The 12,500-nt window shown below is 37.0% G+C and overlaps 2 protein-coding genes across 2 annotated transcripts in view; one reads left to right on the top strand and one right to left on the bottom strand.

Annotated features, from left to right (window-relative positions):
* Positions 1–12,500, top strand: part of LOC138052024 (large ribosomal subunit protein bL20-like) — a 596,113-nt gene that overhangs the window by 572,142 nt on the left and 11,471 nt on the right. The gene's annotated exons all lie outside the window — the stretch shown is intronic.
* Positions 1–12,500, bottom strand: part of LOC138052019 (coiled-coil domain-containing protein 63-like) — an 18,487-nt gene that overhangs the window by 5,491 nt on the left and 496 nt on the right. Inside the window, exons 3-14 of the mRNA XM_068898370.1 lie at positions 11,863–11,962; positions 8,813–8,897; positions 8,466–8,511; positions 7,289–7,347; positions 6,561–6,610; positions 6,398–6,470; positions 4,803–4,984; positions 4,072–4,306; positions 3,094–3,258; positions 2,514–2,682; positions 1,623–1,720; positions 1,421–1,486 (exon numbers count right to left, since the gene is read on the bottom strand). Coding sequence (XP_068754471.1) covers positions 1,421–1,486; positions 1,623–1,720; positions 2,514–2,682; positions 3,094–3,258; positions 4,072–4,306; positions 4,803–4,984; positions 6,398–6,470; positions 6,561–6,610; positions 7,289–7,347; positions 8,466–8,511; positions 8,813–8,897; positions 11,863–11,962 — 1,328 coding nt within the window. The remainder of the gene's footprint in view (positions 1–1,420; positions 1,487–1,622; positions 1,721–2,513; positions 2,683–3,093; positions 3,259–4,071; positions 4,307–4,802; positions 4,985–6,397; positions 6,471–6,560; positions 6,611–7,288; positions 7,348–8,465; positions 8,512–8,812; positions 8,898–11,862; positions 11,963–12,500) is intronic.

Below are 12,500 nucleotides of genomic sequence, written 5' to 3'. Positions count from 1 at the left end.
GACCAAGTGAGTGGCACAGATATTTTGCAGGCCGCGGGCCGAACGTTTTAAAGTCCTTGTTTGAACTGAGTAGTGATCAAAAGCATTCAGTATCAGACAGCTTTCAAATAGGCACGCATTGCGTGCGTGTGGTAGTGCAGTAACTTGACACGCAGTGCTTCATTCCATAACTGTCAACTGGGCTGCGTTTTGTTTTCCAGGAGATTCATGTTATCTTTGCGGTAATATGTAGCCCTAATAGTACACGTTATTGTTTTCGTATCGTAAATCACTATAGTGCTATGGTAGATATCATAGGCAAATAGCCCCCTGAGAAAAAATGCGGTTACTAGTAAGATACTAAACCCAGAAAGATCAAAGAAAATAAAAGGGAATCGAGAAACACTGGCTTAGAGGCTGACAGGATGTTCGCTTCAACTTCCTTTTCACAGCAAGTTTAAGTGGTGTACTCTGAGCGCCTGAAAGCTTTACATGACAAAAGTTCACTTAAGTTAAGTTCTGTTCGGCAGGGTTAGTCCAATCACCGCAGGTAGCAATTGCAATCGCGTAATTAATTTCGACAGTCATGTGAAAACTGCTCTAGCAACCAATGAGAAAGAAAAGCAAAACCAAAATAATGTGAATTGCATGTGTAATTTCCCTCGCTTAGAGCAAGTTACATGGAAATGCTATGAATTTGAATTGGTTCATTATGCTGTTTGCACCTGCTGCAATTGATCTAAGGCCCGTTTCAAACGTCGAACTTTACATGTGCCAATGAGAAAAATCTATTGTTTTCGCTCATTTGCATTAAATTCGGCACATGTAAAGTTCGACGTTTGAAACGGGCCTAAGTAACTACCGGTACTTTGGTACTGGTATTTGTTTTAAGACACTCAATTGAAAACTGCTCTATAATAATAATAATGATAATGATAATGATAATGATAATCATTATTATTATTATTATAAGTAGTAGTAGTAGTACTTTACTGTTAGAGCAAGTTTCAATCAAGTGTCATAAAACCAAAACCAAAGTAATTACTTTGGCCAATCAAAAAGGATGGAGACAATTCAGTACAGTCTGTAAACCAAGCAAAATTCAAAGTAATTACACATAGCCAACACAAAGCACAGGAAAATGTGCATTCACAAGCCACAATTGGTATTGGTTTCACTTCTGATTGCTGCAGGTTGAAAAAATGGCACGAGAACTTTGAACCAATCACTTTTAATAGTGACGTAATGCAAAACCAAAGCAATTCACTAATTACAGTGTACTTTCGATGCTCAATTGAAAACAGCTCTATTGTTATTATTAGAATTATTGTTGTTCCAGCAAACATGTATGGTAAATTTTCCAAATCCTAGAGGCTATGGATAACTCTTGAAATCCCGGCCAGCACAAACATACCATGGGATTGAGGAGAGACAGAATTACCTTTGCAGTGACGAATCCATGGACTTGTAGAAGCTCATTAGTCCTTTGTTCAATCAACCCAAGGAACTACAAATTAAAATTGAGGAGATTGTAATGTATTGTAACAATTAAAGACTGTCCCTCTTTAATGTAACTGGCACATGTGATAGGGAAAATAAATCACTTATTTGATCCACCTAAAGTACATGTATGTAAAAAGTACCTGCATCATGTTGGCATCAGTAACTCCTGATGTTCCACCTAACATGTCAGTTATTGCACTGCGATCACAGTTGATCTTGTTGAACAGTGAGTCAACACCTACAAAATAATTTTTATGGGAGACTCATGTGAGAGGAGAATCATGTTCAGATGACACACCAATGAAGAAACAGAACTAAAAGAGAATCCATGCACAAATGCGATTAAGGTTCTTGCACCCACAATACAGCCTGCCTTGTATCAGAAAAGCTCTGTAAAATGAGAGATCTAGCTTTGCATTTGTGAAAAACAGCATTTACTGTAGGTAACACTGAAATTTAATGTTTGAGTAAACTCAAGGACACTTTATAATATTATTTCAGCTACAAATGTATTTTCTTGCCTATTCTCGGTTTTCACATGACGTCACAACCGCCATGTTGGTGCCCTAAACAAAGAAAAGGCGGCCATGTTGGTGCCCCGACCAAATCCTCCGGGAATTTAACTCTATTATTATGCAAACGCTTCCTTTTGTTTTTGTTGAAAAACATGGCTGTTGATCACGTGAGTGAAAACCAGCAATAAGCACAAATGGTCAAATAAGTACAATTAAAGTAAAGAGGAGACATAACTTGATAGCATCCCTGTAAATTTATAAAGTGGCGAAGTCAGTGTGAGCTAGAAAGCACAGCAGGAGACAATCCTCTCCCTATCACACGAGTGTGGTTTTTTTTTCCTTATACTTCTCTGTTAATTTAGCACCTTCCAGTTGCGAGCTATTCAAAAAACAAAACAGAACAATTTTGTACATCCCTTCCAAGCCTGGGCTTTTTCAGGCTTCTTTTGCAACTCTGCTCAAGTTGCTTCATAGAGTGCGATAACTTTGAACTCCTGATATTATAAATTGCCTTACCTGATTTGAGTTGTTCAATTATTTTTTTGGTCTGTTTGAATTGAGTTTCATTTTGATCAGCCTGTTGTGTGGCCAAGGTTAAATTTTCCTCAAGACCCTTCAGTAAACTCTTTCTTTGGCTTGCCAACTCCACTTCTTCACTTTTGAACTTCTCCATCTCTCCTTGATTCTGACAAAGACAGCAAAACACAAAGTTGGCACTGGTTCAAGGTACATGCTGATTGGAGCTCTTTTTCCAATTGAATGTACTTGCAAGTGGGGACACTTGCTCTTACATGTACCGGTACATGTATTTTTACCCAGGGGTTGACAAGCGGAAAATACTTTGGAATGAAGTGTTTTTGACTCCTCACTAATGCACTGTACATGCATGTTGGAAAAAAATTACAACAAATGCATTACAAAAATGTTAATTAAAACCATGAAAAACCAGGTCAGGTACTCAACTGATTCTTTTTTGTATTGAAGAATACTATTCTGCGCTAGTGCATTATACCACATTATAGAGTTTCACTACAGTATGTCTTGACAGAGATATTTAAATGAATTGGAAAAGGCAAGTTGACTAAATCTTATTCACCTCATTGATTTGTTCTTGCAAAAGTTCAATTTCATTATTGAGTTCGTTGACATAGTTGAAGAGAGCAAAATTCTTATCCTCCACTTCTATAAATTTGGCAACCAAGAGATCAATGTCCTCTATACCAGTCGCCTCCTTAATAGTCTGGAATGCTGCCTCGTATGACTGTAAAGATATGAACAAAATTGATATGAATGCAGTAAGATGAAAACTATTTACCCAATCAAGGTCTACCATGATTATACATGTAATGTAGTCAAATGCAATTTAACTTAGTTAACAATGAGGAGCAAGTGTTGGCAACATCTTGGGTTAGTTGATTAAATATCCTATGTTTTGATAAGCATTACATTTGCATTAATTTTGATGATTGTCTCTTGTTAGCACTATGGTACCTAGCCTTACATTAGTGTTGTGTTGGATTGTGTTAGCATTTGCATTGCATTCTTCCATGTCTCCTCAGTCCCAGCCCTGGTTTGTTGTTACTGTTTCTCTTCCCACATCCCTTGTTGGGTGCACAGGCCAGCTTGTGGCTGAGTTGCTGGTGAAATTGTCCGCGATGTGCTAGGGCACCTGACCTCCACTTGTAATGAGCGTTGTTAACTGGTTATTAACCCTTCCCCACCTGAGAGTGATACTATTATTTTGGTTTTAATTTGGCGAATGTTAGAGCATTTTACTCGCTGATTGTGGGCACTTTAGGTGTAAATGGGTTAAGGAGTTGCTTATCACTCACTGCAGATGTTCAGCTTGGACTGAACCAAGGTTTCAAATTCTGTTCTCAAAAACTCAATTTTACACCCTGATGTCACTGGACGTTATAAGAACATAACTGAAATGGATTAAACTGAATTAACTCCACCATTTTGAGAATTAAATCCAAGATTTAAATGAACCTTTTGTATAAAATATATAACTATTTCCTTCACTTAATGTCTTGGCCACACTTGGCTGTCAGCCAATGAAATGTACACGTACTTCAATAGTCTCTTCAGCTTTGTCACCTCTCTCTTTTTCATCTTTTTTCTTTCTCTGTGTTGATAATTCGTATTCCATCATCTCAGCTCTTTCCTCACTCTTGATTCGCATGAATTCTTTGAGTTTGCGGTCATGCTCTATGATACGCATCAGTTCTTTGAGTTCAGTGTTGTATTGTGTTAAATCTTTGTCAGCTTTTTCCTTCAAAGCCATCATCTTTCCTTGAGCTTCATCTCTGTTGGAGTATGAAGTGCAAAAATGCCTTGATCGAATTACAATCATGTGTACTGCTCTCACTAGTGAACATTTCAATATAAAGGAGACTGAGATATACTTAACCGCCAGTACCTTCAACAAACTTTGAAACTAAAGTTTTGCCAGCTACAGCAGTGACTGATGACATGCTTACATTTAATTCCTGGGTGCAATAAGTATTGTAACCAATAAAATACTATCATGTACTTTACTTCTCTAACTCACTTAAGTATAGTGACTACATTGCTAGTAAACTTCATCTACTACTAGTAATTTCATTAATGAAGAAACCTTCAGCACGTTTTGGTCATTACCAACAGCACATCTACATGTACTATACATAATTATGATTCATGCATATACTTAGTCCTCAAAATGCAAGCATACCCTAAGTCTAACATTTCCAACTTCATGTACTTGATCGTTTTCAAGTTGAATGCATCAGTACATTAATTTAAGGACAACCATAACATTACCTGGCTTCGTAAGCAGCAGTTGATGTCTCAATGCCTTCCATTATCTTTTGCTTATTCTCAACTAATTCCTTTTCCAGTTTCTGATGAATGTTATCAAAAGTCTTCTTTTCAAGTCGCATGTGATCAAAAGTCTCTCTAAGGTCACTATTTTCTGATAAGCAAGTGTTAAAGTCAATCTTGGCCTGCAAATTACAACCAAAAATAAAATGACAACCACCACCGTTTCAATTTCTCGTCCTGTCACTTGCAAGAGCATACACTGTAGTTGCACATCCTCAGGGAGGGGGGTGGGGAAAATTTAACAACTGAAGAATTCTTAAAACAACCAAATCAAGTTATTGTCTCCGTCTCTGATAGGAAGTGAATTTGTTTTGGTCAACTACACGTATGGATTCCTTCCTTTAGGCCGCTGCATTACATTTCATTTCAGTATTGTTACATGTAGACTAGCTTCAATTTAAGCAAGCAAACACAGATTTATGCATGACAACAACACCTACAGACTGCTCATGTACACTGTACATGTAAGCCTTTTTTTATTTTGAGATAACAATTAAAAATAGTGGAAAGGTTCAAGATTAAATGAAGCACTACTAAGATCCAAAAACTAACTGATGAAACGCTACAGGCTATCTACAAATTACCGGTAGCTATACCCACTTGATCAGAGTATAGGGAAGATATCATTGACATCACCTATTGTCATTAATAAATATGTGCCAACCAGAGCCTCATTGGCTGTTGAAACAAACGGTCTTTTATTCCTGTGGTTGGCACATTTGAATAACAAAGTAATGTTTGTAAACAGGTATCTTCCCCATAGGCTACATTTATTTTTAATTACAACTTTCAACTACTGTAAATAACATTATTTTATTCACATCTTTCAACATGACTCAGACAGCTGTCAACTACATTGTAGATTGTTACAATCTTGACAGTGAATGAACATGCTTCATTATTATGTTACTGCAGGTTGGAGGGTCAAATTAGTACAGGTTGCAGGTTGAAATCTACATGTAGGGTTGCAGGTCATTGTTTCACCACGATGATGGCTGAAACAACCCAAACCTTTAAATTAATGCTAACATCAGGCCTAAACACTATGCTTTAGACAATGTTTAAGCCCAAGGTTATTTTCGTAAAGGTTTGGGTTTTTCAGTTATGGGAAAACAATGACTTGCAACCCTAACCTGCAACCTGCTCTTTACAGTAGATCCTCCAACTGCAAGTTCAGTTGCATGGTTGCAGTTAAGAACTCTTGCCTCTCCTAAAATATCCTTTTCTTGCTTCCATTTACTAATTAATCTTTCAAAGGCATAAAGAAAGTAAATAAATGCATTCAACAATATGATGCATGAAATCCTTAGACGGTTTCATGTTTTTGTCCTTGTTAAAAGTCTTAAGGTTCTTTGATATGATTACAGGTTGCATGAACTGGCAAGCAATAATTGGGAATCCTAGTTTGTGGCTGGCTACAGTTTAGCTACAGATAAGCAGGTAACCAATGATAATTACATTGAATCAGTAAAAAGTCATCATTATTATCAATAATACATGACTTGTATGATCAAAGAAGAAATTAAGTTCTTTACCTTATCCAGTCTATTTTCAAGAACTCGAATATACTTTTGTGTTCGCTTATTATGAAGATGGCTGTTATGAACTCTGTAAAAAGGAAGTGTATATAATATAATATTATTATGAATAATTATTGTATCATAATTTCAGAGTTGGTGATAACCATGCCACACTTACCCTCCCATGTTTTTTCTTTGTTGTTTAACCCTTTTTTCCATCATTCTGATCTGTTGACAGAAAGATATACATGTATTAACTAGTCTAAGTCACTGTCACAGTGAAAAAGGCAGTGAATCAATCATGTTAAATTAACTCCTGTCCAGTAAATGCATGAAGAAATGTATCTTTTATCTGTAGTGACTTGTGGATATAACTTGGAAAAAGTCTGAGTGCTGATCCTTTGCAGGAGTAAAAATGTACCAAAAACCTACTGTTACTGACAATCTTCTGGTTACTAATTCAAATACCCTCCTTGTCCCTGCTACCACCGATCAGCTATAAGAAACTTGTGGGAGCTAACTGTTACAGGCCATTAACAGTACTGTACTAGTACGTTAATGTGAGAATTGTTCCCCTTTATTGGGGCTGGACAATCTGTGAGCCCGAGCGAATCATGCAAGTCTCACATTTAAGTCTGTAAAGCACCCATTTCAAATAGTGCTGATAAACAGTATTTAAGTCCACATGTATGTATTAAGCACCCATTTTAAAATGGTTAGCTTTCAATATGTAACTGTGTGACTTGCATCACAGTTTACTTACATGGTTTGCCATGTTGACTTGCATGACTTGCGGCCATGGCTTGCATAGCTCACTGGCTTGCACATTCCTCACTCCCCTTTACTGCTAAAAGGACTGAAATTGTCTGAATTAAAGTGATCAAAATGAAATTAAACTGCCAATACCTGTTCATCAAGCCTTTTGGTTTCTTCAATGATGTCTTCAATTTCCTCTTTGATCTCATCTAGGACATTAATTTAATTTGTAAAATTAAAGGAGGACAATCATAAATTACTTATTATTTGCAAATAATACTCACTTGAGTAATAAAAACAACTTGTTTACCAACATTATACATGTAGGTATTACTGAAGTATAGACTAAGTATGATTGTCCGGATTAGTGTAGTCCTGAGAAGGACTGTTTGAGATGACAATGACTGACGTTTCAACAACCTGAGCATAAGTCATCCACAGAGTCAAGTGATTTGTGTAATGTCAGTAGATACTATAAAAACACCAGTCGTACAGGTGGATGTCATAATTTGATCAACATAATTTGTGATGTTACCGGTATCTGTTGACAGTCAGTTGAGCCTAGAATAATAAATATGGCCGTTAAGACCACAAAAATGTAAACAGTGATTGGTGCATTTCGATCAGTCTAGATAGATCTACATATGGTCTGTATTTTATGTACCGTAGAATACATTGGGTAATACTGTGATAAAGTAAATCAGAGTGTTTTCAGCAAAAATCTGAGGCCTCTCTTTCTTTAGGTTTTCTACAGCCTGAAATCATTATATACATGTTTTACTCTCCCTCCCTATGTTTCCTCTCAGGAAAGGAGGGTATGATCGATACATTTACTTGTTGGATAATTACATGTTCAAAAGCCAATCATTCTGGCAATAGAGCTCTTGGAGCCAGATCACTCCGATTGGTTACAGAGTTGCAAATCATTATGTAACTTCCGGTAAAATTGTTAAACATCTGATCAAAAGGCTAATATTGCAATCAAACAAACAAATACTAAAATGGCTGCCATTTTGGAAGGGGCTGAACAATCTGCAAGTCATGTGAGCTATGCACCCATTCCAAATACCTATAGTGCTTGCCTGATAAAAAGTATTTAAGAACCCATTTAAAACAGTTAGCTTTCAATAACTGTGAGATTCGCATGTTGACCCACATAGCTCCCCATGTTGGCTTGCATGACACGCAGCCGTTGTTTACATGGCTCGCAGCTGTGGCTTGCTGCCTCGCACATTGTCCTCACTCATTTTGGAATAAGGTGTATCACAGAAGTTAAAAATTAATACTTTCCAACAAATTTCAAAATAATGAAAGATATTACTGGTACCTTCTTTTGTTAGGAGAGAACTAAGCTGTTCTGTGTTTGTTTTATCCTAAAAGAACAAAACCCAAACATCTGTCAGTTTCAGGGAGAAGAAAGGCCACCACTTAAAACTGCTTATTGGAGTACTTATAGGAACTTCCCAAAATAACATTGAAGTGTACAAATTATAATATTTACACAGCAAATTAAAGGAACAGTATGAACCAATTATTAATTTTCTCTTCTATAACATGTCAGCAACTTAGAAAAGTTGACATTTAGCAGCTGCTATACATCTCTAAATATTGGTTAAGGCATCTTTTTTTCCTTTTTGATGCAGTACGTACTGCTATTTTATCATATTTAAGTACCTGGTTTTGATTTTGGACACTTCCAGCCAAGGTGTTATCCTTCATTAGTTCTTCATTTTCCTTTTCAAGTGATTTTATAGCTTCCCTGATCATAAAAGGACACAAAACTCACTGGCCTCACATTTAACATTCAAAAACTTATTCATGATTCAAAAAACCTTGAAATCAAGGTTTTTCACAGAGAGAATAGTAATGAAGCTTAGCAAGTGTTTTCCTAGTATGGTAGTATCTTCGGACCAAGTGACCTATGGGACATGATTTCTGTGGAATGTTTTTGAAGCACTTCAAAAGACTTGCAGCACATCTAAAATGACTCGGCTACACCTCATGCTTTTAAACCCAATAAAAAACTGCTGCTCATTTTTGCATTCAACAGGAGAAGGCATACTATTTTCATCGTTTTTCAAGATCTCTTGCACGGTTTTTATTGATGACATTGTTTTCAATGCCAGTTGATTTCAAGGTTTTTGACAGACTGGCTGGTATTTTGCCAAGATTTCATGCAGTAAATCGGTACCCATACAGGCATAGTGATCCCGTCATGCCAATTCTGTGTGTGTTCGGGAATTTCTTTTCTTCACTGTTATATTTTTTTAATTTCGCCAAGGTGAGTGAATTTGTGTCGATATGTCCAAAGTATCTCCAGCTAATATGATTGATGCTTATAAGTATCACAGACGCCACAAGTCAGAGTTGCAATATGTTGCACATTTAAGAATATTTGTAACACCCAACATTCCATCACGTATTTATTTATTTAGACTTGGTCTGCATTTTGTACCCGGTCTGCAGTCTGCAGTCTGTGTTTTGTACTGACCGAACACCCAACCAATGCATTTTCCTGGACAAGATGAATGCCGCCCATTTCAAGTTGCTCAGCTTCTTAGCAAATACACAAAATAATATTGCATATAGCTGGGGTGCCTTTATCGGCATTTCGCCTAACTGACCTGCACTTTTGTGCTTTCACAACATCTTTTTGCCTTCAACCCACCGCGAAAAAATTTTGTTTAGACAAGCATCAAACACAAGAGATGCAAATTTATCAAACCTCTCTTTACCGGCATTTCGCCTTGACCTGTACGTTTGGGCTTGAAAAACTCTCGATCATTAAAACTTTTGGCAACCAGCCGTACAGGCTACGACAAGATTATTACATAAATAGGCAAATTTGTGCTTTCAACGACACTGTCTCCTTAAAATCTTGGATTTGACTTGACACCTATTGGATTTTAAACTCAATGCTTATCGGACATGACTTATACACTGCATAAGGATTGACTTTTTAGAAACCATTTTGTAAACCCTACACGTAGGATTGACAACAAAAATCAATTAATTTGTAAAAACCTTTTAAAAAAATAAGTGGTTGATACACTGCAAAAAAAAAAAGATTGTTTCTTTGAATCCCCACCCTTCTGCTTTGCTTCCAAAGCAATTATTTTAATGCACTAGTAATCCGTGATTACTACATGTACTACAGTAACTGTAGTTGAAACAGTACATGAAAATTTCAGCAATTGATAATATTGGACTGCTAATGAGATTTTGAAAATCGATTAGAGATCCAATCTTTACTGTTCATCCACATTATTTACAGACTTAACTGAAAAGAGTGCATTTTGTAAATTAATGTGAAGTGCTACGTTTCCACCCCATATGAACTATGTGAGCGTTAGCCCTACTCATGGAAATAGGCCCACACAAGGACAGAGATCACCACTGCTCTACCTACTGAGCTACAAGGTCAGACAGAAGCAGGCCATGAGAACCGAAGATCTTAAAATCACGGCAATGAACATGTACAAGTACAAGTAAGGATTATGTTTTTGCAAACGTTGGCCGTGAAGCATTAACTTATATTTGTACAGACTTAACTGATTAGAGTGAAATGTGAAATGCTAGGTTTCTACCCCATATGAACCATGTGAGCGTTAGCCCTACTTACAGCTGTAAGTCTGTTCAAATATAAGCGCTTCACTGCAGCCAACATTTGCAAAAACGTAACCCTTACTTGTACTTGTACATGTTCATTGCCGTGACTTTAAGATCTTCAGTTCCCACGGCCTGCTCCCGTCTGACCTTGTAGCTCAGTGAGTAGAGCAGCAGTGATCTAACCCGAAGGTCATGGGTTCAATTCCCACCCTGGTCAGAGTTTTTCTCTGTCCTTGTGTGGGTCCATTTCCATAAGTAGGGATAACGCCCACATGGTTCATATGGGGTAGAAACCTAGCACTTCACATTACGCTCTAATTAGTTAAGTCTGTTCAAATAATTATAAGTTAGTGCTTCATGGCCAACGTTTGCAAAAATGTAATCCTTACTTGTACTTGTACATGTTCATTGCCGTGACTTTAAGATCTTCAGTTCCCACGGTCTGCTCCCGTCTGACCTTGTAGCTCAGTGAGTAGAGCAGCAGTGATCTAACCCGAAGGTCATGGGTTCAATTCCCACCCTGGTCAGAGTTTTTCTCTGTCCTTGTGTGGGTCCATTTCCATAAGTAGGGATAATGCCCACATGGTTCATATGGGGTAGAAACCTAGCACTTCACATTACGCTCTAATTAGTTAAGTCTGTTCAAATATAAGTTAGTGCTTCATGGCCAACGTTTGCAAAAATGTAATCCTTACTTGTACTTGTACATGTTCATTGCCGTGACTTTAAGATCTTCAGTTCCCACGGTCTGCTCCCGTCTGACCTTGTAGCTCAGTCGGTAGAGCAGTGGTGATGATGATCTAACCTGAAGGTCGTGGGTTCAATTCCCACCCTGGTCAGAGTTTTTCTCTGTCCTTGTGTGGGCCCATTTCCATAAGTAGGACTAACGCTCACATGGTTCATATGGGGTAGAAACCTAACACTTTATAACACTCTAATCAGTTAAGTCTGTTCAAATATACGGTAAGTGCTTCACGGTCAACGTTTGCAAAACTTAATACTTACTTGTACTTGCACATTATTTACAGTTATATATCTGCATCTAAACATTCTGAATCCAAAATAGACAATCTGGAGTAAAAGAAAAATATATTCAATTCATAACCATGACTTACATCTGTTTTCTTATGTGGTTTTGTGTCTCTTCACTGTAAGCCCTTCTGTCGCCTTCAATGATGCGATACTGGCGCTGGAGTTTTGCAAGCTCTTGTTCAGCTGTTGTTTACAAAATAAAATGTTACATTATGAATGTATGAATTTGAGCTAAAAGTGGGACACTATAGACATGTATGTCCTTAAAAAGAATGGATAACCATTCAAGACTACCCCTCAGGGTGACATGGTTAAACAAGTTACACTGTATCATCATTCAACTTTGACTTCTTTTTCAGATCTTCTAAAAACACAGCAATATCTGCTATTGAAATTTAAAATGTCCTTTCAGCCAATTACAGCCAGCAAAATGCACTGCATAGAACAGTGCACGCTCCATATCACCTAAAAATCTAGTACAATTTTGAGCACATCTATTGTCAAAAATGTTTTTTAGATTAATGTCATTTATTTTAACATTAAAACGTTGAACCAGTATATTATACTATACTGGTGTATCATATAATAAATATGTAGGGATGTTAGCTATATTTTATAGATTTTAGTGTATTTTGAAACTTCAGTTTAGTATTTTCTTCTAGTTCTTATCTTATATGGGGTCTGGGACTCTTTCACAGATTATCCATATGGCTTTCTTTTT

Source organism: Montipora capricornis, chromosome 6, assembly GCF_036669925.1.
Source record: "Montipora capricornis isolate CH-2021 chromosome 6, ASM3666992v2, whole genome shotgun sequence".
NCBI classification, from domain to species: Eukaryota; Metazoa; Cnidaria; class Anthozoa; order Scleractinia; family Acroporidae; genus Montipora; species Montipora capricornis.
Note: the sequence above shows the minus strand (reverse complement) of the source record. Positions and strands in the feature narration are given on the sequence as shown.